Source organism: Erpetoichthys calabaricus, chromosome 7, assembly GCF_900747795.2.
Source record: "Erpetoichthys calabaricus chromosome 7, fErpCal1.3, whole genome shotgun sequence".
NCBI classification, from domain to species: domain Eukaryota; kingdom Metazoa; phylum Chordata; class Cladistia; order Polypteriformes; family Polypteridae; genus Erpetoichthys; species Erpetoichthys calabaricus.
The window spans coordinates 165632108-165658846 of record NC_041400.2 but is presented as its reverse complement, the minus strand read 5'-3'; the positions used below and the strand labels follow the sequence as shown (position 1 = coordinate 165658846).

General features: G+C 35.1%; 1 protein-coding gene across 4 annotated transcripts in view; it reads right to left on the bottom strand.

Annotated features, from left to right (window-relative positions):
* The window catches only part of arhgef28a (Rho guanine nucleotide exchange factor (GEF) 28a), a 281479-nt gene that overhangs the window by 76682 nt on the left and 178058 nt on the right, over positions 1–26739 (bottom strand). For 2 of the 4 annotated variants that reach the window (XM_028805674.2, XM_051929496.1), the window contains 5 exons: positions 17816–18020; positions 14780–14891; positions 9839–9919; positions 8935–8977; positions 16–136 (listed from right to left, as the gene is read on the bottom strand). In XM_028805674.2, the coding sequence (XP_028661507.2) occupies positions 16–136; positions 8935–8977; positions 9839–9919; positions 14780–14891; positions 17816–18020 (562 nt within the window). The remainder of the gene's footprint in view (positions 1–15; positions 137–8934; positions 8978–9838; positions 9920–14779; positions 14892–17815; positions 18021–26739) is intronic. The other 2 variants (XM_028805675.2, XM_051929497.1) reach the window with 1 other exon arrangement.

Here is a 26739-nt window from a genome sequence, read left to right as displayed (position 1 = left end):
TTGGCAAGCATTTACCTTCTTATCCCTTTTGCCTGACATCCTGTTTTTCAAGAAGCTGAAGGTGCGGCTCACTTTGTACTTCTCAGATTCTGTCTTTGATGGGATGATATACTTATCCCACTCTTCTTCTTCAATTCTACAATAAATAAATTATAAAAGTGCAACTTCTAGCATAAAAATCTAAATTTGGCAAGTACAGATGTGCATTAAGTTACTTTTTCTGTACATTCATTCAGCAGGCTAAAAAATAAATAACTGACGATAAGTAAAAGACTTGGGGGGGGGGGGGGGGGTTATGGGGCGATAAAAGTTAATGTTTATTGTTTGAAGGCAGAATCAAAAGCACATGAATAATGCATTCTCAGCTGAATATTACCATTTATTCTGCTGGAAATGTACTTTAGTGAACATACAGATTTTTGTACAGCTTTAAACTTTCCAAGTGAAACATTTTAATACTGGCATATATAGAATTGTAGTGATGTGCTAGCGTGGAACTTTTGAAGTCAATGTGTAACAGCAGTGAGGCAGACACCTTAAGTGCAGTGCTCATCAAAATGCATTACGTGACAGCAGCATTAGCACGTAAACCCCTGTGTTTAGCCAAATGAGACCCTAAAAATGGTGGTAATGGAATAGCCTTTTAAATTTGATACAAATATACTTTAAATATAAGCTTTCATTTGCTCTTCGTAATTAATGCCTTTTACAGTTCAATTCAATAGATGTTATTTTTAGAATTGAGAATAATTTGAGAATACTTATTCATATTGATTACCTTTGGTATTCTAATTCTGCATTTTACAAATTATTTTATTTATCATTTAAAAGTATGATAACTTTGGGCTGGTTCGCTTAGAAGAAAATTAATAAATACCATTATGGTGTAGACCTCAAAAGTCCATTCATATAAAAAAATGAATGAATAACAACAAAAAAGTTATTGAGAAATCAAAATCTATCAGATTAGGAATTTAAAAACATTTTACTCTATATCCAGAAGTTTTTTTTTTTTGGTTTTGTTTTCTTGCATGACATAATTTTCAAATCAGCACTTTAAAGTATTTGAAAAATGAAGCATTTATTATCAAATTAATTTCTTAGCATAAATCCTAATCAAGACAAAAAAGCATGCAGTATGAAGCACTGCATGGTTTGGTCAAACTGGAAACAACAGGGGTCTTCTCACAATAACAGGCAACAGCAGCCTTTTTAGATGCAGTGTCGCAACAGGAATGTTTAGCTAAACTACAAAAATAAATAACCAATCAAGTGCATTAATGAAGTTAATGGCTCAACGCTTGCTATTTCTAGACATGCCTGCTTTCACCAAAGAAGATGCCTACGTACTCCTTGAGGAATTCCAAAAGAGTGAGGTGGCGCAGAGACTCTGTTAGCTCAGGCCTGCATTCCTCCTCGGCTGACTGCGTTCGCTTACGGTAATTTAATTCCCTACAGAAAACAACACATTTGCTAATATTTGATTGCCAAAAACAAGACTGGGTCAAGGCAAAACATTTTAAATAGGCTTAGTACCATGATTTTTGATGTGACTACAAATATTTTAATAAAAAGTATGTTTTATCCATTTTCATATTCTACAAATAATATGTTTATCTGTTTTAAGATTAAACACCTTTTTGCAAGAACCAGCTAGAAAAAACCTTTAAAGTGAAATAACTTAAAACATATTTTAACAGTTTTTAACATACTTTGTTTGATTCCTATTGCAATTTTAATAATGGAAAATAAAGCACCTCATTAACAATTTTAAGCAAACAAAATGTCTACATTGAGGTATTCTTTATGCATCTGAAGCTTTAATATCTGCTCTTTACAGATAGATAGATAGATAGATAGATAGATAGATAGATAGATAGATAGATAGATAGATAGATAGATAGATAGATAGATAGATAGATAGATAGATAGATAGATAGATAGATTAATATATTTATTTGAGTAGTTTGAGTAGTGAGAAAAGCGCTATATAAATGCAAAGAATTATTATTATTTTATTAAATTAAAATAACTGTCATAATTGTTAGTTTGTGTCGAAGTCAGTGACAAGTTTGTGTCCAAGTCAGTGACAAGTGATCTTGTCCTTTAGCACTTTCCAGCTTCCTAGGTTAAAATTGCATCTTTACATGCCCTCCCTTGAATAGGTCAGTTTACTCCATGTACTCCAGCTTCCTCCTGCATCTCAATGATGTGATGTTAGGTTGACTGGCAAATTGAATTAGCCCAGACTGTGTCTGCCTTGTGATGGACTGGAAACACAACTAGGACTTGAACCCACCTGATGCTGCTGAGACTGGATCTGGCTTCCCACATAATAGAACTGGCATGTTTGAAAAAGGGGTATATGGATTATTATTTATTTAGGTATTTTAGATACCAAAAGCTACTTTCAATATCAACATCCAGCAACCTATTTACACACACACACCCGCACGCACACACGCACACACACACACACACACACACACACACACACACACACACACACACACACATATATATTGTGGAGGACAGCCGGAGTCCTTACCCGGCTGCTACCCCCAGAGCATGGAAGGACCAGGGAAGAGTTTATTTTTAAGAATGTTTCTCCCCCGGACCAACAGAGGGCAGCCCCCTTGGCTTGTAGCTGGGTCATGGGTCATGAGCATAGAAGCTCAACCCTCTATTTGGCTGCACTTCTGCCACACCTGGATGTGCGGCCGGAAGAGGCTCGTTGGGCATCTGGAGTCCTTACGGGTGCCCTTTAAATAGGTGCCAGTCCCCACCATTCTTAGGCCAGAGTTAGGAGGAAGAGGACAAAGCCTGAGGAGGAGTGGAGGCGGATGGACTGGCAGCAGAGAAGGGACTGTGTTGTGTCTTGGTGCTGGTTTACTGTGTGTACAGAACTGTAAATAAACCATGTGCTGGGTGCCAAACCAGTGTCCTGCCTGTCTGTGTCGGGCTTCACAATATATATATAAAACAAGACAGGCTTGAAAGTACATCACTTACACTAAATTCTACTGGCCAAACACACATACACAGCGTTTCTGTGGGCTAGTACTCAGCTTATCAATACCAAATTAATTTCCTCTGTCATACCTTCTTCTCTACGTTTTTCTTAGCCAGGACTATGAGAACCATCAGCTAAGAACTCTTGAATGTGTAAGGTGAATGATGTGACTTGAGCTGAAGATAAATGGGATCACATATATCTGTAAGAGTTTTTACCAAGGTAACATAGTGGTGCAGTGGTTAGTGCTGGGGAATCATATTTTCAGGAGACTTTAAATTCCAAAATGTTTCTTATTTGTTGAGTAATCTGAACATTGTCAATGTAATCCAGTCGGTCTTCCAAAATAATACTCTGATTATCCTTCCATGTCCCAAAGAATTGTGTGTTAAGTTAACTGAAAACTTAAAACTGAATATGATATACAATAAACTAGTGTAACTAATTTAACTCTTAAATTAATTCAACAGGTTAAAAAATGACTGGATTCAATCAATGCTGGAAGGATGAGTGGATTTTTCTTTAGGTTTAAAAATCTATATTTTGGAGACATACAAAAAGTAAAGAATTTTCCCAATTTACTGTAATACAGTAAATAAATCTTTACCGTTAAAAATTATGTATTGCTTACTACCATTAAAAATTACATATGCTTATATGCATGCCAAAATTGAAAGTGGATTTGTTACTTATGATATAATACCTATATATAATATAATAATACAATATATAATAAAATGCTTTTCATATGTAAATGTGCTTAACACTAAATATTAGTCATCTTTTAAATGAAAAAAAAACACAAAAAAAACTTTTTGAAAAGAATTATCAATTACTATTAAGCTACTAATATCTTGGCTTAGATCACTCACTAATATTCCTAAAACAACTTGCTTGTACTCTGCAAAACTTTGCAGCAATAATAAAACAATATACTGCAGGAAATCAAAATCACATAACCTATACAAAGACTGAGTTATTCAAGAAAGACCCAAGTTAAGCTGACAAGAACAAAAAGGAGCTAAGCCTCTTGATAAGAAGCACAAATGATAACAAGTAATTTATAGACGCAGACAAGACCTTCAAACAGTAAGTCTGAAACAGGTGTGTAACACTGTTTGCTGAAGAAACGCCTATCACAGTTTCTTGTATATAAAGTACACACACCTGCTAATGACAGTTGCTCATCATAAAACTTTCAAAATATATGCTGTATGTTATGCTTTTCAGTAGACATGCAACACGCCTGATGTTATGCTGAGCAATGACTCAATTAATATTACATACAAAATATTATATCTTTGTTTTATATATATACATACACACACACTACCAGTCAGGTTTTAGAACACCCCCATTTTTACAGTTCAAGTCCGATGAATAACCTATGATGGCACAAAGGTAAGCAGTAAAGTGCCAGAGGTTAAAAAAAGAGTTTAGTTTACCAAAGGCTTATTAAATAACAGGGATTACAATACATAAAATATATGCATACATATATATATATATATATATATATATATATATATATATATATATATATATATATATATATATATAAAATGGCCAAAAAGGGGCACCTCAGACTCCAGGCACGAGTGTATAGACACAGTCAAGGGTTCAAATAACATATTTCTATTATACAAAAGTACCTTTTCAGGTTTTTCCTCCAAAACACAAATAGTCACAAGCACAATTCAAATAATTAACTTTCTCCACTCTCTTCCAGGCATTCTTTATCCCCTTCCTCCCGACTCCAACTCCCTGATGCAGTAGAAATTGCTTCTTTCATGCCAAAACCAGGAGTATTTACAGTGCCAGGGCATAGGAAGCACTTCTGGGTTAGGTGGAATCTTCTCATAAAAAGGGAACATTTCTTACTATAGCACCTCTGGCAACACCCAGGGACGCCATCAGGGCTGCCTTTTGAGACTGCAGGTCCCATGATACCCTGCAGGTGTTCATATTGGGACTGGACAAAAGAAGCAGTGCCACCTCTGATGTTGGGAGTTAAATTGTCCCAGTTCATCCATTTAAGCCCGAATGCTCCAACTGTGGTATGAACAGCTAGCCATCCCTGCTTCTCCCACTGTGTTGCAAATCTATTATGGCCTCTCAGCTGGGAAAGGCATCACACAGTCCGAACAACGGTCCATCCATGTCAGCATTCACTATATACATATGGTAACTCAACAAAAGAGAAAGTGCGAGTGTGATATGCATGAGGAGGAGTAAAGGCATAGGAGACACACTGAGAAACTCAGTTTCAAAGACGTACAGTATAAAACCTTGATAATAATCTGAGAAGTAAGGTTTATGGGAATGTGCGCGAGAAAAGGAACACTGTTGAAGACATATTCGTAAAAGCATAAGAGGCCTGCTGGAAGAGTCACCTTAAAAGACAGAAAGTATGAAATCAGACAGGAGGTGAGAAAGGTGCCTCAAAAATAATGACAGTCTGAGAAGCAGGTTTTACGAGAACTCGAGAGAGGGGGCGCCAATAATGAGATGTTCACACACACACACGAATACAGAGAAAAGGTGCTCAAGATACACGAGACAAGATATTGCAAATACTTTTCAAAAATTCTATTATCTGTCTTTGACAATCTTGTGTGATAGATGCCTCACAAGAAAACAGTTTTAGACACAGTTTAATATTGGAAAGCAAGTCTCATTTTCAAGTGTTTAGAGAAGACTTTTAGTTAAAGGTTTGACAGGTTGAGTGGCGTTTAAAAAGTAAGAAAAAGAGGCTTGCTCGGGTCAGGAACCACTGCCCCTTGACTACTAAAGAAGGTAATCTACTTAATGGATCAAAATTTGAAATCTTTGGTTCATCTCACAGGGTTTTAGGGTTTTTGTACACCACTGAGTAAGTGAAAAGATGGTTTATACTTCACGCTCAGAACGTTTATGTGTATGCATCATGGTTGCAACGTGTTCCCAGCGTTCTTTTGACACATCTTCTGAGCATATCATCAGAAATTAATGTGACACATGCACGAGTTACAGTACCAGCAAAACTATGGGTGACATTTGTGTTTAAGGTTTGTTATGTGACATCAGCATCGTTTTTACTATCAACTTGTGATAGCAAGCCACAATGCAACTTCAACAGGATAAATGCGTGCTTCGATGTTTGATGAATGGTTTGTTGCGGTGAAGCAAATTGTCAGACTTAAATGCTGAGATGCAAATGTATTTATGGTTCTGTTCATCATCCATTTCTCACAAAGGCAGAACAAATGGTGCATGTTCCCCATCGTAACAAAGCAATACATTTAAAGACCTCACATACCATCTTCTGTGTCGCTGCTTTCATCATTGTTTTGGCACCTTCACAACAGCATCAGAATGTAAAGAATCTCCAACATCTTTTTTTTCGTTCAAGTCACAAAACAGCGAAACCAGACATTTTCTCACCATGATGATTTCTCACACTGCCACCTGGAGGAATCCTCTATATTTACTTAAAGTACGTGTCCAAGTATAAACAGTACACTGCTTGGACAGCAGCAGAGTCCTCATGCACACGTGTCGTGTAGCATTAAGTATATCCTTGGCCTCAGTGTGTGACAACAACTGTCAAACATGGGTGATTTGCACAGCACAGCATTTTGCAATGCCATACAATACCCTGTGGCCAATGCCTATTTGGTAAGGGGTTCATCATATACCTAAATAATGACACAAAGCTTCAAATCATGAAATCACCAGCACAGTCTCCAGACTTAAAACCAGCTGAGAAAGTTTTGGGATGAGCTGAACAGAACAGTAAAAGTAAAGCAACCTACAAGTGCAACATATTTTGCACAGTGTTGGAAAAAAACAATATTTGATTTCCACTGCAGAAAGAATATTGTGAGTGTGTTTGGCTGTTAGACCTGGAAAAAGTGGTTACTTTGATGTGTCAAAAATGTAGATTAAGTTTTGTTAAAAAAATAAATTCCATGATTTTTTTAAATATCCAATAGTTTATTCATTCTATGCTTTAATATTAAATGAGAAACTAAACTGCATAAATTTCAATAAAAACTGAAAAAATGGGGATGCTCTAGAAGTTTTGACCAATACAGACATCTTCCTTTAAACATCTGAAAACTTAAGTTTGGCCATGGCATAATATTTAATATGTAAACACTTGTTTTTATGTTTATTATCTTTCCTCTGTCAAACTAAATAAAAGGAAAAATAAGTAGCATTTGAGGGACACCTCTACTTAATATGCAATTTTTATCATAATTTTACATATTAAGCATTTAAGAAAAGAAAGTGTTCATTTCAGTTACAATCTGCTTACAAAATAGATTTTTTGTTACACAATATTTTAAAAAAAGGAACTAAGTTGCCAGTCTGCAAATATTACTTATGCTCTGAATGAACTTCAGATATTTAGGCTCGTATTTATCAAGCCTCTTAGAGTTGCTCCTAGGAATTGCATGAAGAGTCTTACTGGGATAAGAATTTGCCCAACCTCAAAGTAGGACGCGAGAAGAAGTTATGAAGCATCCTAGTTCCACTCACAGCCCCAAAAAGGAGTAGGAGGCCATGTCTGAGGATGAATAATGTCATAATTTTATGGCTTTCATTGTGGCAAATTAACACTCATGATATGTTTTTGTAGTTTTTGTTTTAAATACTAACGCTGAGGCTTCACCACAAAGATAAAAGTAATAATAACAATAATAATGATGATGGCAATAATAATATTCAAAGTAGAAGGAGTAGGAATACATAACAATGTAGGACACTGTGTTGTTGCCACTTTGCAACATCAAGAATAACACTGAAACAAACACTGAGATGGGCAAACTGAAACACATATACCAAATGAGAGTTAGGCTTGATAACGGGCATATTTATTTAACAATGAATGATCCACAGCCATATTTTCAAAATAATCACCTTCCTACTGTTATGACCGTGGGAAATACCTGTACCTAAGTAACAGTTACCGAAAGTAGCCATGGTTGTTTGCATCCATTCTTCAACTGTTTCTGATCGTCTTTCTGAGTCGCATACCATGCCTCATCTCCTGTGAGGATCTGTTTATCTAATGCTCCAGGAGTTTCCGCCTGCATTTTTGAAACATCCAGGAAAGTAAGGTGTAAAGCAAATGTTCCAAGGGTTCATGGAATGCAGAGCTTAGCATACCTGTGTGATGTTTTGCTGTCAATCTCCCATCCAGACCAGCTAATCCTCAGGGTAATAATGCTGACTATTTACATACACATGTTCATCTAAACTTGGAGCAATAGCCTTTATGTATGTGTTGATTTGCATGAACGCAGCTTTACATTACATTATGTGGAGTGGTGGAGAAAAGTAAGAATCTGTGTATTACCTCACATGTTTAAAGGGCAGTCAAAGTGATGCAAAATTCAAGAAATACTTGGCTGTAACATACACAACTCATCGCTATTGCAAAGCTGCATTTTCCAATTGGCCAAAAAGCATAACGTTACAAACATTTCAGTTCTGGCTAACGGTGCATGGAGTCTCCATGTAGATGGATCATGTAATGCCCAAAAATATTACGTTACAAATAGATTTTCCAATTTCTGATTGAATGTCATATTCTATCCGCTACTACTAGCGAGTTAGGGTAATTTACAGGCTCTCCTAAATTCTGGTGAAGTTAGAAGTACTTTACTAACTTAGAAAAATAGATAAAATTCTTTTACTCCTACTCCTAAGAGGACAGCCAAATTTCCATCACTATGAGATTTTTCAATCATTTCAGATTGTTTTCCTACTTCAAGAAGCATAATAAATATGGGCTTTAGTCTCAAAAATAGTCAACCTGACCGTGACACTTTTCAGTTTTGATTGAAAAAATATACATTTGTTAAAAACAATTCTTACGAATGGTGTAACTAAAAAGTGTACTATGTAAAAATGTGATAAAAAAATATTATTACCTTTTTTCTTTTGGGTGTTCTGGTAAACTGTAAGTACGGTGCTCTGAAATTAACATATTGCACAGTTACATATTGGAAAACAAGAAACCTTATGGAGAGAAACACATTTAGAAAGCAAAGAACACTTTTATGTTATCACGCAACAGCTATTCTTAACCTTTAACAATTCTTGACAACCTCAAAAACAAAAGACAAATAAAAATGCAAAATCTATGTCCTATACATGCTTATTTTTATTCAAGAAAAAAGCTAAATCACCCAGGAAAAATTAAGTATTATAAAATTAACTAAAAACGTTGGTGTTATGTGACTCTGCAATGTTTAAATATAACTGTGATTTCATTGTCACATTTTGAAAAAAATAAGATCACAGAGTTGAAGTAAATTATGTTGTCAAGAAATATTTAGGAAAAGTATAGCCATTTTCCATAAATTTAAATTTTAATGCTCAGCATAACAAGAAAGAAAGACATAAATGCACACTGAAAGAAGACCTTTAAAAGGTATATTGCGACACAAATTCCCTCTTAAAAACCCTCTCCACCTCAAAAGCCATGTTCTGTTAACAAGAGACTTTAGGTGCAACATGCATGACCTTATTTTTTCTATAGGTAACATATATTATTTTTAACTATTAAATTTAAAATAAAATCTCTTTGGTCAGCTTCTGTTTTGTCATGCATTTTCCACCTTCTGTCTAGAACACAGAAACGTTTATCCTTTCCCACTGCAACAGAGATGCCACAACAGAAATATGACATTTTGCATTAGTGACCTTTTAACATCAAAGCAAGCAACACTGGTTACATGACCAAAGGAACGTTTCTCCTTACACCAAGTTATCCAAAGTCCATGCCTTTAGAGACTGCCAAAGACAGTGTCCAACAAGTTGTAATTTACTTACTACCAGGGTGAAGGAGAGACACTGATTTAGACAAAGAAAGAGCCTGCAGAAGGGATCTCCCACTGTGGTTGAATACTCCATCTACAGAGCAGGGATAAATTCCTTACTGGTGAAAGATTTTACTCTATACACCACACTGAATTAAACCAAATTTCATATATCATGCATTAATGTTTTGATCTTAATAGTAGCATCATTTGTAACCAAACAGTGAAAGTAATTTCCTGTTTCTGTAATCCATTAGGTAACACTTTAGTTTAGGTACCATAAAAATTAATCATTTACTCTTAGGTAACAAGGCCTTAAGAAACACTTGTTTGAGTCTTCATAACACTTACAAAGCATCAGTAAAGTGTTTATTCATCACTACATTTTGGTGCACTAAGAAGACTTCACTTTGGAGTGGTCTGGGGTGGCTTAACTGAAACACATTTCTTTTGATATTACATATTTAGTATAAGATCTGTGGATCCTTCATATTAACAAGCAATTTTACCATCATGCCAATATACTTCACTGCACAGAGATGAATAACTAATCTACTGATGTTTTATAAATGTTATGATGACCAAAAGAAGCCTTTATTAAGGTTCTGTTACATAGGAGTAAATGAGTAATAGATGCATTTTTGCAGTACCTAAACTCAAGTGTTAACCATCCATTATACTAATCTTTAAATCACAGCAGACGAAACTCTGTACACCATTCAATGCATTTGCATTGCATACTATAATCAGCCCTTTTTCCACTATTGAGGTGAACTGCATATACAGTACAGTATTTCATTAAGGTTGTGGATTTCCTGTATAATTTATCATTATACTCTGGATAAACTATTGCCTTGCACCAGATGCTGCTGGAAAAGGCCCCAGTTCCACAAATCTGAATTGAAATAAGCGGTTTGGAAATGTATAGATTGGTAAATGTCTATTAAAAATACAGTATATACTGCAGTACCTGATTTTCCACACCCCGATTAATAGAGGGTCTGTATTATGTGAGGAAAACCTGTGTCATACAGTTCATTACTTTTCCTATAATTCATTAAAGCTTTGTTGTGAATATTGCACCAAGTGCATAAATACTATACTTTTAACTTGTACTGTTGGAGAGGTGGAGGAGCTGGTGACTCTGGGAATATGGGCATGACTCACTCACCTCTCCCCAACTGCACCCATAGCTATTGCCAGTGTGTTACAAGCGGTGACTTTGTACGCACACTCTACTTTTTATTCCAATTAGGATATGTGTGTCTATACAATGAGGACTGCACAGAAAATTCACACAAGGTTTCTCATACATACCATCGAAACAGCATTTTTGTATATTGAACAGCAGGAAGGCGCTACACCTGCTGACATTTTTTATGCTGAGGCGGAGGCCTGAAAGTGATACTGTACCATATAAATTTGCTGAAGAATGACAGTTGGTGAGCTGCTTTTGAGACTCCACCCCTAAGTTAAGCACTGAGGGTACAGGAGTTCAAAAATGCTTTAGATACCCTAGAGAGAGCACTGGAGAGACAGACTCCTGGAAGGGATTTCAAGGATTGTCTAAAAAATGGCCTAAAGTCAAGGTATAAGGCCACCTTAGCGCTATTACATCTTTGAGTGTGGACTCCAGAAGTGATTTGTAAATATGCTACTGGTGAAAAGAATGGACGGATGAAAACTAAATGTGAGAGAGAAAATGAAGATAAAAGTTAGAGCCTTTCAATGCAGAATTTTGATGACTGGGAAAGTGGAGAAGTTCAACCACCTGAAAGACTTGACAGAAGTTCAATGTCTGTACAGCAAAGGTTATTCTATTGTTATCTTTGAACTTTGTGTTTGCCCATTTGTTTTCCACTTTCAAACTGGAGCATTGTTAAAGGATAAGTTTGGTATTTTCAAGTCAAAGTTATTTCATCACAATTATGGAATATATTTGGTAAGTTTTAAGGCTTTTTTCATAGTGGGACCCTGGTACATGTAAGCTCCATTATAGAATGAAAGAGTGGGCTAGCTATTTTTTTGCAATTTAAAAGATATGGTTCACTTTTGAGCTCGATATTAAGTGGCAAATTAATACAGTGTATATTATGTTTATAAAGAAATAATTTGGACTTGAAAAATGTCAAATTTACCTTTTTATCTCCCGGAGAAGAGATTTTTTTTTAAGTGAAAAAAAATGTCTGCTGAAGACTCTGTAGAGCAGCATATAAGTAATACAGGTGTAGTGGATAAATTATTTTGTACTAATTTTATAGTAATTACATTGCCAAATACATTGCCTTCTGCAAAATACCACTTTGAGTTGAACAGAAGCCGAATATCACTCTTCAGCTATTATGGAGGTACTTGTCTTGTTTTAAAAGAAAAAAAAACATGTTTGGGGATGGTCAACCCAAAGTCCCAATCTCAAGCCAACAGAAATGTTGTAGCAACAATTTTAACATGGACTGTTCATGTTATATCTTATGTGAGACATCTGAAGAATGAAATATAAGGAAGAATGGGCAAAAATTCCCCAGACACATATAAGATATTGATTAATAATTTCTGAAAATATATGGATGTTCTCATAGCTATTGAAGAATGCATCACTTTTGACTGAATTAAATGGCTCAATTAATTTTGTGTTATTAGAAATTACATAGTGCAACATTTACTGTCTCGCTGTCATTTAGAGAACTAGACTCAAGATACAGCTTGGTCAATGGCAGTGTAAAAATTTCATGTTTGCTTTGTCTTCATGGTTTTTTTGCAGATACTCTGGATTTCTATGCAGACTCCAAGATTGTATGTGTTAGAATAACTGGCCCGGCACTGGTCAGTGAATTTTGAGAATGTGCCTTGTAATGGACTAGTGCCCCATCCAAAAGTGGCTCCTGCCTACTGTATGAGGGTTTATAAATTAAATCATATTGATTATACACACTTCTGCACATTTCAATATTTAACTTTTTTAATGTTTATTTATGATTCCACATCCACCCTGTGTCTCTATGAGCTGGTACTCCAGTTTCCTTGCACATCCCAACAAAATGCACTTTAGGTTAACAGATGACTCTAAACTTCCTCTGCGAAAGAGGGTCTGTGCTTGAGTGGGCTATCTAGCAGTGTGCCAATGACCCATTCAGGATGGATATACTGTATTTTTGATTTAAATCATACAAAATCATGAGAAGACCCTAGCCCCACCTGAGCATACAATAATAATAATTATGTTCCAAAAAATACAGAATGAACAAATCAATACAATAATCTAAATAATATGGTATGGTGTCTAGGTTATAACATTTATCTCAGTTGTATCTCAGCCTGAATTCCCACTAGATTTTGAGTTAATAAAAGGTTCACCAACATACCTGGGCAATATACTGTATTTGTGGTCCCAAAAGCTAAAACCAGATGGTGGGGGTAGATAAAATGCTACATACTTACACATAAATAGTGATGAAGTCATTTTATCTGAACTATGCAAGGACACTTTCACTTTGACATTTTCCTGCATTTGTTGTTACATTATTTGGCACTCTTAATGTGTTTAGTGCACAATAGTTCATTACACAAATATAATTTTCGCAGCTTATGTTGCAAGCCAGTCAGCCTGTTCTAAACCACCTTTTTTAAAATGAGCAGAACACTTCTGGTGTCTAATTGAATATATTTTGTGTCTATTTAGAAACTTGTAAATGAAAAGAGATTTTTACACAAGTTTCCTTGACTGATACTTGCTTTTCTCAGTTTATGTTGCTGTGATACACACATATCAGGATAATACATATTATGAATTAATGAGATATTTTCTTGTGTTGTGGCCATAAGGAGGATATAAAAAAACTGCCTAAATACATGGTCACTCATACTTGAAAAAAGAAATCCAATCTTGTGCTGATCAATAGTGGAAAAAGGCTTAAACTGTAACAACCAATATGTTTAAATAAAATCTACTCCTAAAAAGACACATTCCACTATATTAAGTGAAATGAACCTTACATAGTGAATTTCTCCTTGGGATTAATAATGTATCTATCTATCTATCTATCTATCTATCTATCTATCTATCTATCTATCTATCTATCTATCTATCTATCTATCTATCTATCTATCTATCTATCTATCTTTAAAGTGAACAATACTGAATACTACTTATGTAATAATGACAAATAAGTAAAGTAGATATAAATAAAACAAAATTCCTCATAGTTACAGTTCTATATGAATAACCAATGCAAAAATCAGACTGTGATATATACAACTGATAAAATTAAATATAAATATTGCATTAAATGCCAGTGAAGTCATCATAATGCATAATTAATATATCTATAATACATTAAACAAGTTCTCAGCTATATTAACAAATATAGTTAAGAAGATTAAGAGACAGCTGAGTTAAATGGTCAATTCAGTTAAGTTATAACAGAATATTTAAAACAAAATTAAAAAGGATAAAAATAATTTTATAAAGGTTATGCAAAAAAGCAACCTGACATATAAATCTGTTATGATAAAGAAATTACATCTTAAGTGAAACATGCAATATTATCTGTCAATACTGATCATTTAGATACCAAATAATATCTTTTCAAATAACGTATAGCTATGTTATTCTATACCTTAATTTGTTTTATGAAACTAAAACAAATATTTTTTTACCAAAAGAACATCAACAGTTGTTTTAATTGTGCTAATGGAGCATCATTGATGCCAACATTCAAGTGCCAATGACATGATAAAAATATATTCTTTTTCTATTTTTTATATAACAAAACAGGAAAAGTTAAGCAATTTAAACAGAATTTAACTTTGATGAATTATTTTAAGCTAGTCCGGACATATGAATGAATTTCCCACCTCATACAATCTGGAATATTTAACACGTTGCGTGTGTATGAACCTCTGAAATATTAGTGGGCTTTTTTGTTTGTTTTTTTAAAGGAACTGCAGCACATACCTTCTGTGTGGCTCGCAGCTCCAGAGTCCCGAATGAAGCTTGGCATGGTCATAGATACTTTAGGAGAAGAATATGAATAAGATCTCAGCCGAAGTCCAGATTCCATAAGTTCCTACCAAAGAGAAAAGCCAATTGTATTAAATATCAAATCATTTATTGACATGCGTTTATTATTATTACAATGTTTATATGAAAATGTATATGCACTATTTTGGAACTCACTGAATGACAAATAAAAGAAATACAACTTAATAGTAAAAAGAAGCATAGGCAAATAACTATGAAAGATTAAAAATACATGCATCTTCATTCTCCATGGCATCTTTTCAATAGAGCATTGTTACAATATGTTTTAAAAAGCAGTTCAAGCACACAGGAAGCCACTAATCAATCTGAATAAATTATAACTCCCAATAAAAAGAGCAGAGTTTGTCACCAATATACTTTATTAGTAAATCAAATCTTTCAGAAAAACAAAGATTTGGAAGGTGATTTAAGAATAGGAAAAACAAATTCTAATTAAAAAGAAGAAACAGTAAGAGAAACACGGAAAAGTGCTGAAAACCATTTTAAAGCCACAATGTTGTAGGCTAATCTTTGTAATTTTAGAAATGACTTATACTATAAAAAATACAGTAAAAAATGAGAGTGGCACGCTTTATCTTTCAATGCTTTTTAAGAACAGGTTGCAGAATTTATACACCCTGAGGTTATTGATGCAACACTGGACTTCTTACTTTATTTTACACAGTTTAGGATTGCTGTGTGTATTTGTGATGTTGAAGAATGACTGGGTACGGAGGATGGAAGTGACTTTGCTTACTATAAAAGACAGAGGACACTAAAGTGTTTTATTCTTGCTCTTTTGTTGTCATCAGGACACATCTCATTTCTTAGGCTAAATGGACTTTATACTGGCATGATTTTATTTAAACACTGATATGTGTTTATGTATGCAGATACATATTCTAATTTATAAATTGCACTGAGCATGTACTCAGCTAAATCATTATATAAAAAAAATTAATTAAATTGAAAATCCTCTTTAATCATTATCAGTTAACCATAATGTAGCCAATGTTTTTGTCTGTAGTCTTTTGAAGACCCTATCATGAACATTTTATTTATTTTGACATAATAAAACACTCCATTGAGTAATAAAAATATATTAACACAATATTTTGTGATTCATTTGCTACAGTAAGAGCACTAATTCTGCAAAGGGAAATGTGGGAGATGTCACCTTCTTTGATTTCCTGTCTGTTACCTATGCACTTAGTTTTTAGGCCAAAGCATTGCTGTAAACTATTTTCGTGTAATTTTTTTCTTCTAATGTTTACTGTTTGATGAGACAATCAGTTTTCTTACGTAACATTCCAATAATTGTACTTTTTGTGCTTTTGCTTTTACTCATCCTAAAATTCCCACTTATTGGAGAACAAGCTATTAATAATAATTTTATAAACTGTATTTCTCATACGAAAATGGAACGTAAAGAAACACAATCACAAAGATTCACTGCTTTTTAATATGAAACTTGCCAGTTAGTGTTGTGAACTACAGAGTTCCCAAGCAAAAGGTCTGAACAATGAATCAAAACACCCATTAGAGGGGGACTATTCTAACCACAGCTAGTTATAAAAAGTGCAAACATAGAATCTAACAAATAAAAATATTTATATTCATAAAAATGCTCTGAGGCACGAAAATAAACTCTGAGGAGCACAAGGTAAACAAATTGCCTGAGGCAACATGGCAATCCAGAGGCAAAGAAGTCCAGAATAACAAATCCCAAGAACAGTCAAAAGGACAGAGCAAAAGGGGTCAAAATCCAAAAATTCACAAAAGCACCAAAAAAAATCACAAATTCAGCAATGCTCAACATACCACAAACATATTCAATGAACCTCAAGGGACTGTGGGTTTTCCTCCACTTTATAGAGCTGAGGGTAGTCTTTTGTGGTTATGGGCAGGTGGCCCCTCTTCCTGGGGGACTACCCATAAAACTCAAGAAATATAAAAGAGGATACACAGAAACTAAATGACCAACAATATTAACATACATAAAGGAAACATAAATGAACAAGACAGACATAAAAATTAAATTTTAACTCTAGCCTTGGGAGGAACCTCTGCTAAAATATAACAAATAATTATAAATTCAATTAAATTAAATAAACATCAATACAAAGAATAAAAGAGAAAAACAATTGAGAAAAGCTGTTTCTTTCTATACATCCTCTAAAATAATGGGTTTATTTGCCATTTTTGCAGTTGCACTTACAAAAAAACATACATTTTCCATTGATATTACCTTTTAGGCAAACATGCTAGTCTCTACTTTAGTATGCAGACTACTGGAAATTTCTAACAACAAAAGAATCACAACAGCAGAGTTCCTCACAGATGCCAACACAGCTGTGAAGTATAACCGTGTACCAATCTATCAGAACTTGGTAATATCACCTATAGAGTGTCTTAGATGCAAAGTGTATACTGTCAGATGCATTACCATCCATCCCGATGATTTTATTTTTGGTTCCAATAGTGTGCCTATACAATTAAAAGACTGTAGAAATACATTGAGTATATACTGGATACTCAGTAGTATCTAGTAACTCCAGTAGGATTTTCAGGCTTTTACTTAGGAAATCTCTGGTGACTTTTTTCAAGTTCATGTCATATAGGCATTTTCTGAATTTTTTTGGAATTTTGGAAACTGGAATTTTCAGGAAAAAAACACTACAGGTATGAGGCAACAATGCCAACTGCAGAGCCAGTGCAGAGTAAATTGTAACAAAACTACAAAACCTTCCAGTGAACATAGAACACCACCTTTTTGGTTTTGTGCATTCAATGTATTGAACCAATACAGTACCAATAGGAAGACCTACAAAACTTGCACAATGTGCTAGCCAGAGTGCATTCACAGTTTCTACACAGTTGGCAAGAGTCAGTTGAGAATTCTACTAAATACTAAATGGATCAGAAAATATTTCATTATATAAGGAAACATTGCAGCAGAAAAGAAAATACCTTTGCAAAAGCTTTGTTGGCTGAAGAAATCGACCTGTTTCTATTTCCACTATACTCTGGGGATATTTCAAAGTAGTCCAACTCATCCCCACTGCTTGTCTGCTGAACAGGTGTAGATTTGGGAGATGGTGAAGCATCGAATGGCAGTGACCCCTCTACATTATCCTCTTCTTCACTATTACCATCAAGCCCATCACAACTGTGACTAAAAGAAGACACACTTATTTGTCAAAGGTCAGCAATACCAAATAATTCAGAAAAATAGTTTTAACAATGCATTGTCCATTTATTATCAGAATATATTCTAATTTATCTGTTTTTTAAACTTGTTATGCTTTCTTCTATCTTTACACATTAAGATGAACAAACCACATTAAATTGGACATACAATAACCCCATTTTATCTACTAGTGTAAAGTGACCCTGAAAATCCTTGTAAAGCAGAATACCATTATTAAAAAATCATTCTTTTTACAAGAAAATGTTCAAGTTAAGACTATAGTTATTAAACTAGAAATGTGCATATTTTATTCAATGTAATTACTGTGAACACTTACATCCTGCCCAGTTTTTTCTTTCACTATTTAGGACAAATTTTGGTTTAATATCACTTAAACTCAGGTTGTTCCTTAGGAATGCAACAAACACGTCTGTCTAAACACACTATTTAAAATAATATTAAAAGACTATCAACACAGTAAGAAATCCAGAACACTAAGTGTAGCAGGCAAAAACTAAGCATAACGGAAACTTAACCAAAACACTAGGTATAACCTTTGCTCTTTTCATAGCAGATGTGGTATGACAGCCAATGGTTGTTTTTCACAAAATCATTGGTCAACAACATGTTACCACAAAATCAAATTCAAAGTGATACGATTATAAAGTAAGATTAAGTCCTAAGACTTATTCAAGACTTTGTGAATGCTAATTTTGAGAGCAGTGGCAGCTTATAAGAAATAAAGGTAAAAATAAAATAAGCAATATATTTTTGCAAGAAACGCTGAACAAGGCATACACACCCAGGAAAAAAACATCAATAATTTATCAAGTTTGCAACTCAGCAAGTGTAAAGCTGTTTTCCTTTCATTTTGGAGAAATCATGGAAGAACCAGGAAACTCAGAAGGACATCTCTGCTGAGTTGATGGATGTGAAGAATATGGGTAATAAGAGCACTAGGAAATTGTATGTGAATGTGCTTCCAAGCATTATCTACCAATGGGAAAATTCGGAAATTATTTTGTTGATTTGTGATATCATGATAACTTTGTACCTCCCATAGCATGGGAATTTAGAATAAAAATTGCCATGTTTGGAACAGATCCTTACAATTTTTTGTCTAACAAATTAAATTTATTTTTATTGCGTCATCATGATACAGTGAAATGTATTTAGCACTAGCCATGCTGTTAGCAGCAACAGACAACCATAATACAGCTGATGGTAAAACAAAACAGCACAGCAGAAACAGGTCAATACATAGAAGAATGAAAAACAAGAGCAATAAAATCAATGAACATTCAACAGTATGAGAATAAAAATACATGTAACAGGTATAATCACAAGTAAAAACCAAGAAATATGACTAAGGTATTGTGTAAAAACACTGGCAGTGCAGATGCTTTGAACTGTGGAGCCTTAATCACACATCAGGTCATGTTGCTAACCTTACATGAATTAGCTGCTTAAAAGTAGAAACAAAAGTATAAATAGTTTGAGAATATAGTGAATGCACTCTTCAGTCTGCTTCTGTGCAAGTTTGTCAAAATCTAGTGAAAGGTGCCTTTGAGTTTTTACTTTTAAATTTGGATACATATTGAGAGGACCTCAATGAAATGAACCCCAATATATTCTGATATGGGTTTAAAAAACTCAAGAGGGACTGGTCCTAAAATATCAAAAGGGAAACTACCAAAATACATTTCCCAAATAAAAAAAAAAAAAAAAAAGTAAAAATGAAAACAAGTTCCAAAAATAACATAGGGAATTCAAAATTACAAAATTACAATTTGGATATGTGTTGAGGGGTCCTCAATGAAGTGAACTCATAGCTCTTCTGATAAGGTTTTAAAAAACTAAAAAGGATCAGGACCTACACATGCAAAAATAAGGCCTAAAATATCAAAAGAGATATGTTTAAAGGTCTAGTGCAAGTGATCCTGCAGACAAAAATAAAATGTGTCACTTCTGATTATGATAAAAGCAGGACATTTCGTTGTGTCTGTAGTTCATAATGGTCTGTGATCATCAGAGGTTACATTTTTAAACCTGAATAATGCTTGGAATCTTGTTGCCATCTAGTGGATGGAATAACATCATCCAGCAAACAATCATGAATTTTATAAGTGTTTTCCCACGCTAAGATAACTTATCATTATTCATGAGTGGGGCAGAGCCTCCAACTATACATAATGACGAACGAAAAGCCATAAAGGCAGTTGCAGAAGGAACCAAAACTGAACCACTACTCAAATCGAGCAATAGTTGAGGATGATGTGAATTGGTCATCAGACATTGACACAGAAAGTTGATGCATGATATAGTACTGTACGACCAAACTGCCATGATATACCCAGTGAATTCAGTCTTGTGTAGCTTGTGTGTGGTGTAACAGTAGCTGCGTGACAAAAAGGCAAAATAATTGAGAATGCATGGACAAGCCCCTTAAGCACCATCCACAATGTGGCAGCTGTCAATGTTCATGTTGGTGAAATGTGGAAGTCACTAAGCCTTGTGCTGTGGTAGCCTACAATAACTCAAGGGGCAGCGTCAATTGTGCAATCAGAAAAAAAAAAAAAAAAAAAATTTGCAAAGAAACACACTTCTAGTGTCCTGATTGAAACATTTAAACCTGTCTCAAAACATATCACACAAAAGACACGCACTAAATCTGCATCAGTACAGCAGCTGACACTAGACATATCTTTTCTACTGCATTTATGTTGGCATTTTGGTATTTACATATCTCTATTACATGCAATAACATTTTTTCTTGTTGAAAAAATTCAACATTCTTGGCTAGTTTTTCCTGGGGTTAACATAATACTAAGGAGGCTACACAAAGCTGTTAATCAATTTATGCAGCTTTTAGCTATTCTTCACTGTATCCTTATTACAGTATAATGTTTTGTGAGCAGGTAATTATTATTATGGTTTATGTTCATAAAATGATAATATCATTAGCCAACTTTCACATGAGGCAATATACAAAAAATGATATATATATATATATATATATATATATATATATATATATATATAATGTATATTGTCAGACATGAGTCTGGGAAGCTAAACAGATACAGGGAAGAAATTAACTGTGACAGCACCACTAACATTTGTCCAATCTTTTTCCTTAGAAAGGAGAAAGAGAGAACTCCAGAGGACCACTGAAATCAAGAAATGGGTGCATGAAGACTTCTAGAATTTGGCACTCAGACACAGACCATCTTGCACGGAGTATTAATCAACGCACTTCTGAAGATTCTTTTTTTTTTGAAGATGGCATCTGCTGATCACTTAATTTTGGCATGAAAGTGCCCCAATATTGTCCTTTGAACAATCATCAAAACAGGCATCTTGTCAGACACAAACCCTCATTTCTTTGTGCTTATCTTTAATTTTCAAGATACTGTATATGTGTTCAAAAAATTAACAAGACAGTAGAAAGTCAACCATTTTAAAGTAGAACACAATATATTTAACAGTACAGTTAATCCAAGGCTTGATGAAAATTAGCTACCTAAAAAAACAAATTGGTCTTATGGTTGATAAGAGATAGAGAAAATATAGTTACCTCAAAAAAAAGCAAAGGTATAGAAAGCCTAAACAATTCCAGGATGCATTTCAAACAGGCATTTTTGAAAGAAGGTCCCCGTGATTTTCATGTATGAGATCTGTGCTGAACAGTGTTAAGGATCATCTTTGGTAGTTTTTTTGCACACAGGTCCTTCAGGTCACACAGCACTAACCACAAGGAACCTCTTGCTTAAGCTTAGTTTTAAAAACTTCTTGGTTAAGCTTAATTAATATGTTCATTTTTAAGATAGTAAAAACTAAACAGTATTCAAATATATTGCTTGTTTAATAAAAAAATGAAAGCAATTATTAAGAAAATAATCGAGCACCACATACTCAACATTGATTCAGAAAGTTGTGTTATAACATGAAAGGTTAGTGATCAAACTAAAAGAAGTGGGAAATCAGGGCATAGCCTGTAGATTGGCACAGAATTAGTTCAAACATAGGAAGAAAAGAGTAATTTAATGTAAGTAAATGTGAAGTATCACATGGAGGAAGTAAAATGTTAGATTTAAACACACAATTGCAGGTCTAAAACTTCAAAGTACCCATTATGAGAAGGATCTAGGGGTCAAAGTGGACTCATTACATTTTAAATCTCAACAGTGTACAGAAGTTAATAAGAAGGCTAATAAGATGTTACATGTGGAGTACAAGTCAAGGAAGGTCAGAAAATGTAATAGTGGATGCTATAAGAGATATGGCAAGTGAACTAAGGAATATAAGGGCTGCACTATGTGATATTGACCACAATGTAAATGAATTGTTTAAAAAATAAATGCTGCGTCTGATTACCTGTTTTTACATTCTGCTAATTACATTCAAATGAAGTTGTAACCCTGTCCGATTTGGCTGATCATTTGGTGAGTCAGGGTCAGGTTCATCATATCGCATCTCTTCCAGTACGGGCAAGCCACTATTGTGTGCCACATTATGAAAACACTATATGCTTGCACAATGTGACAAATTTTCTGTGCACTACAGAGCAGCTGTTTAATAAAGTGGAAATGCTTTCTATTTACACAAGCAAATTCATTCTCTATGAATTCTCTATGATTCTTTAAGGGAAGTAAAACTGCTTAACATTTACGTGAAATCTGCCCTTAGCTTTTCTTGTTATAGAAGTTATTTTAAAGTAACAACTAGAACCTGCTAATTCCTGTCATAATTTTAAACTTTTCAATCATGCCCCCTCTATATCTCCGTTTGCCTTAACTTAAAAGGTCAGCTCCTTCAATCTCACCTCATAGCTAATACCTCATAGCCTTGAAATCACCATAGTCACTCTCCTGTGGACTTTCTGTAGCACTTCTATTTCTTTTTGAGACCAAAACTGAAAACTGTACTCTACATGAGGCCTCACTAGTACATTGTATATTGTGCTGTTACTTAGAGCGTCAGATCTGGGGGGAGGGGTGATGTTAGAGCGCATGAGCTTATTCAGTGCAGCAGGAACAACGCACATGTTGATCTTTTTTTCTTTCAGTACATGTGCCTTCCCTGTTTATTTATATATCTAGTGACTTTTCTGCCTGTCTGTCTCCCTATTATGCAGTGCTCTGTCTGTCTGTGTGTTATGGATCTTAAAAATAACAGTTATAAGGACAGTTGTTAATATTAATTGCAGTCTCAATTGTTAAAAAAATATTTTAAAAGGAGCATCCCACATGAAAATATAACGATCTCATTAACTGACAGTGCATACCAGTTTATAAATTTTATGTCCGTTTGAGGTTAAAAAGAAAAAAAAAAAATGTAACACTTCATCCCCAGCGGGGAATCGAACTCAGGTTTGTGAGGCACGGCAAAGCTGCTGCGATTTGAGAAGCAAATCTTTGCGCGCTACACCACGGAAACTTTTGTATTACCTTTGAACCTTTTGTGAAAGTGTTTATTTGATCTTTGAAACTCGGGCTTTACACATTCTATACTTTATGCCTACATTTTGTAACATTTACTACTAAAATATGAAAAAGTTTGTTTTAACAATGTGTTTACACAGATTACTGTAGAAACGGAACACACATGAAATGCGTGTGTTCCAAATAATGATCTATTATTTCCACTCTAAAACTCCAGTTCACTGCGGTGGGTTGGCACCCTGCCCAGGATTGGTTCCTGCCTTGTGCCCTGTGTTGGCTGGGATTGGCTCCAGCAGACCCCCGTGACCCTGTGTTCGGATTCAGCGGGTTGGAAAATGGATGGATGGAACTCCAGTTCAGTCACTCCCAGATAATCAATCAAGGCATGAGCTGGGAGAAGTTCGTGCACGTTCTAAGTCGGTGGGGGGATGGAACAGCCGGCTGCTGGCAGCATGTCTTTATCAGCACATTTAGAGGACAAAAGACGCTGGTGGAGAGGTGTGAACGGATTTAAGAAGTGATTTAAGGTGGGCCGGATCTACGAGTTTTTTCGTAGGCTCTGGTAATTCTAGTGCTAAATCTCCATTGTTGTTGATGTTATTTTGGACAACCTAGGTGACTAAGATGGAAAAGCTTGTTAGGCTGAATACCCTTTCTCATAACAATTTTTCTAATGTTTCAATGTTTACTACCTGGTGTCATTCAGTGCATAATGGAAAGTAAATGTAGCCCCGATTTTTTCGCCTCATATTAGAATGTATTCAAATGAGTAAATATTTATATGAAATATTTAAGTCATTAGTTATTGGTTCAGATTGCAGGTCTAATAATTGAAAGGTTTTAGATTTTATATTCATTGTAAAGTAAGATCATGTCAGATAATTTATTTTACCTGATCCACCTTCTTCAGCTTTTTCACAAATACAGGGTGGCCAAAATTAAGTACCACATTTCTCAAGTGTAATTGCAAGAGGTAGAGGCAGCCTAGTGGGTTGGGGTGGGGTTCCTTTGATAGGTGATCCCTTGTAGTTTTCAGTCAGCAACATGCCTTGGTCCAGTCCGTACCGTGCTTTCACTGTCAAAGTGTTTTTCCAAAACAACAAATCCATCATCACTACGCAACACGCCTTCTAAACGCACTTCAGCATTACTCCTAACGGTAATGTACCAAATCAGAAAACAATTCTTCAGTGGGTGGCTAAAGTTAGACAGATGGGTACATCATTGAACAGAAAATCTCCAGCCCATCCTCGGACTGTATGAACACCTGAAAACATCCAAGCTGTAAGGGTATGTTTTGCAGTCTCCTAAATGTTCATGCTTCTGCCTTAGGCATTTCCAAGATGTTTTTGAGGAGGATTTTGCATGAGGACCTTAATTTCCATCCATACAAAATGATGGTAGTGACTGGGAGAGCTGTACAGAGTTGTGAGAGAACATTCTGCAAAATGTTCATTGAGATGGCATCATCATGTGCAGTGACGAGGCACATTTCCATTTGAATGGTTGCGTAAATAAGCAAAACCTTCGCTATTGGGCTGAAACCAACCCTCGTGAACTTCATAGCATGTTACAGTTTGGTGCGCCATTGCAGAATCTGGCATTGTAGGTCCTTACTTTTCTGAGGAGTGGGAAGCAACGGTCATCATCATTTCAGAACGTTACATTGAAATGCAAGAGAACTTTTTGCAGCCCCAAATGGAAGAAATGGATGTGGTGGATGCCTGCTTCTCAACAGGATAGAGCAACAGCTCATACAGCACAGGGATCCATGCAAGTATTGCAGGAGATTTTTCTGGGGAAGCTGATCTCATTGCACTGCGATGTCGGGTGGCCTTCACGTTAACCTGATCTCACTCCGTGCAATTTCTTCTTGTGTGGCTATCTCAGGTCGAAGGTATACACACACTGATCTCAAAACCTGGAAGCCCTCGGGTTCGCTATTCACCACTAAATCGCCGCTTTTCCCCTTGAAATGACTGAATGAGTCATGCAAGCATTCAGAAAAAAATCTTGAAGGCTGTATTGCTAATGATGACCACCACCATGAAGACATAATTTTTAAAACACTGTGAAAAAAATCTCTTTTGCATACCTTTACTTGTGTTGTAATGAAATGTATTTTATTTTGTGGCATTTTTGTAGAATAAATGTTTGAAATGTGGTACTTCTTTTTGGCTCATCCTGTATATTATTTGAGCTAAATATTACCAGAGTGCATAACTAAGTTTAACAAAACACTAATTGCACCAACAATGATCCTCTTCAAGAATCCATTAATATATATTGCTAAAATTGTGGTAGAAATCAAACATATTAATTAAGGAAAGAAACTTATCCTCTATTAGGACAAGTATGATAAAACCTCTTAGAGTGAGTAATTAGGCAGGAGGAAAACTTATCCATTGCATCTTTAATTTATATGTTAGATTTCTACCACAGTTTTGGCGCCCAACATGTGGCGGTTGAGTTTTTCTGGTGAAGTACATCCAGAAGATTGGCCAGCTCATTATCATCTACGTGTTCTTTTGGGGATAAGGTGCTGGGTTTGATCCCAAGCTATTAGAATAGGAGTGTTTTATGTCTAAAGTTAGGGGCAGTTTTAGTGTAGTTAGGTTAGTGATTGTAGACCGTGGCTCGATTAGTTTGCCAGCTGTGTTATAATAGAATGTTCCAAAAGATGAGAGAGTAAAAATGTTTCTATAAGGCCTCTTGCCTGCCAATGGAAGCCTATGCCATCTCAGGGATTTGATGACAACATCAGAGATTAGCAGTTAGAAAGAATTTGCCAAGTGACTCCTTGCTGCATGGTGGATTATTTTGGGTTGCCTTCCCGAGGAAATCACCCACTATTGTCTGGGGCAGTGTCTCTCTGGATTTGGCAAAGCTTCTCAGTAGTAAGTAATGCTGTAAAATAGCTACGTGAAAGTCCTGTTTGAATAGGAGTTGGTCATTAGAATAGGGTTTGTGGAGTGCAATTGGCAGTGTTACTGAGTGTAATTGCTACAAGTGAAGGATGCATCACAGGCATAGTAGGATGACTAGCGTGGTTACTGCTGAATTCCATATTATATGTGTTAAGAGGTTACAACCAGTGGGCGGGAGAATCCCACAGGTAGAATAGGGTTGAAAGTAGAATAAGATAATTGTATAAGAGAACACAATTTATGCAGTACATGAAAAATGTAACTAGTAGGAAAAAGAACAGGGCTTTGATTAAAAGATAAGATTTTTGTCACTAGTATAGATCTATATTGCTT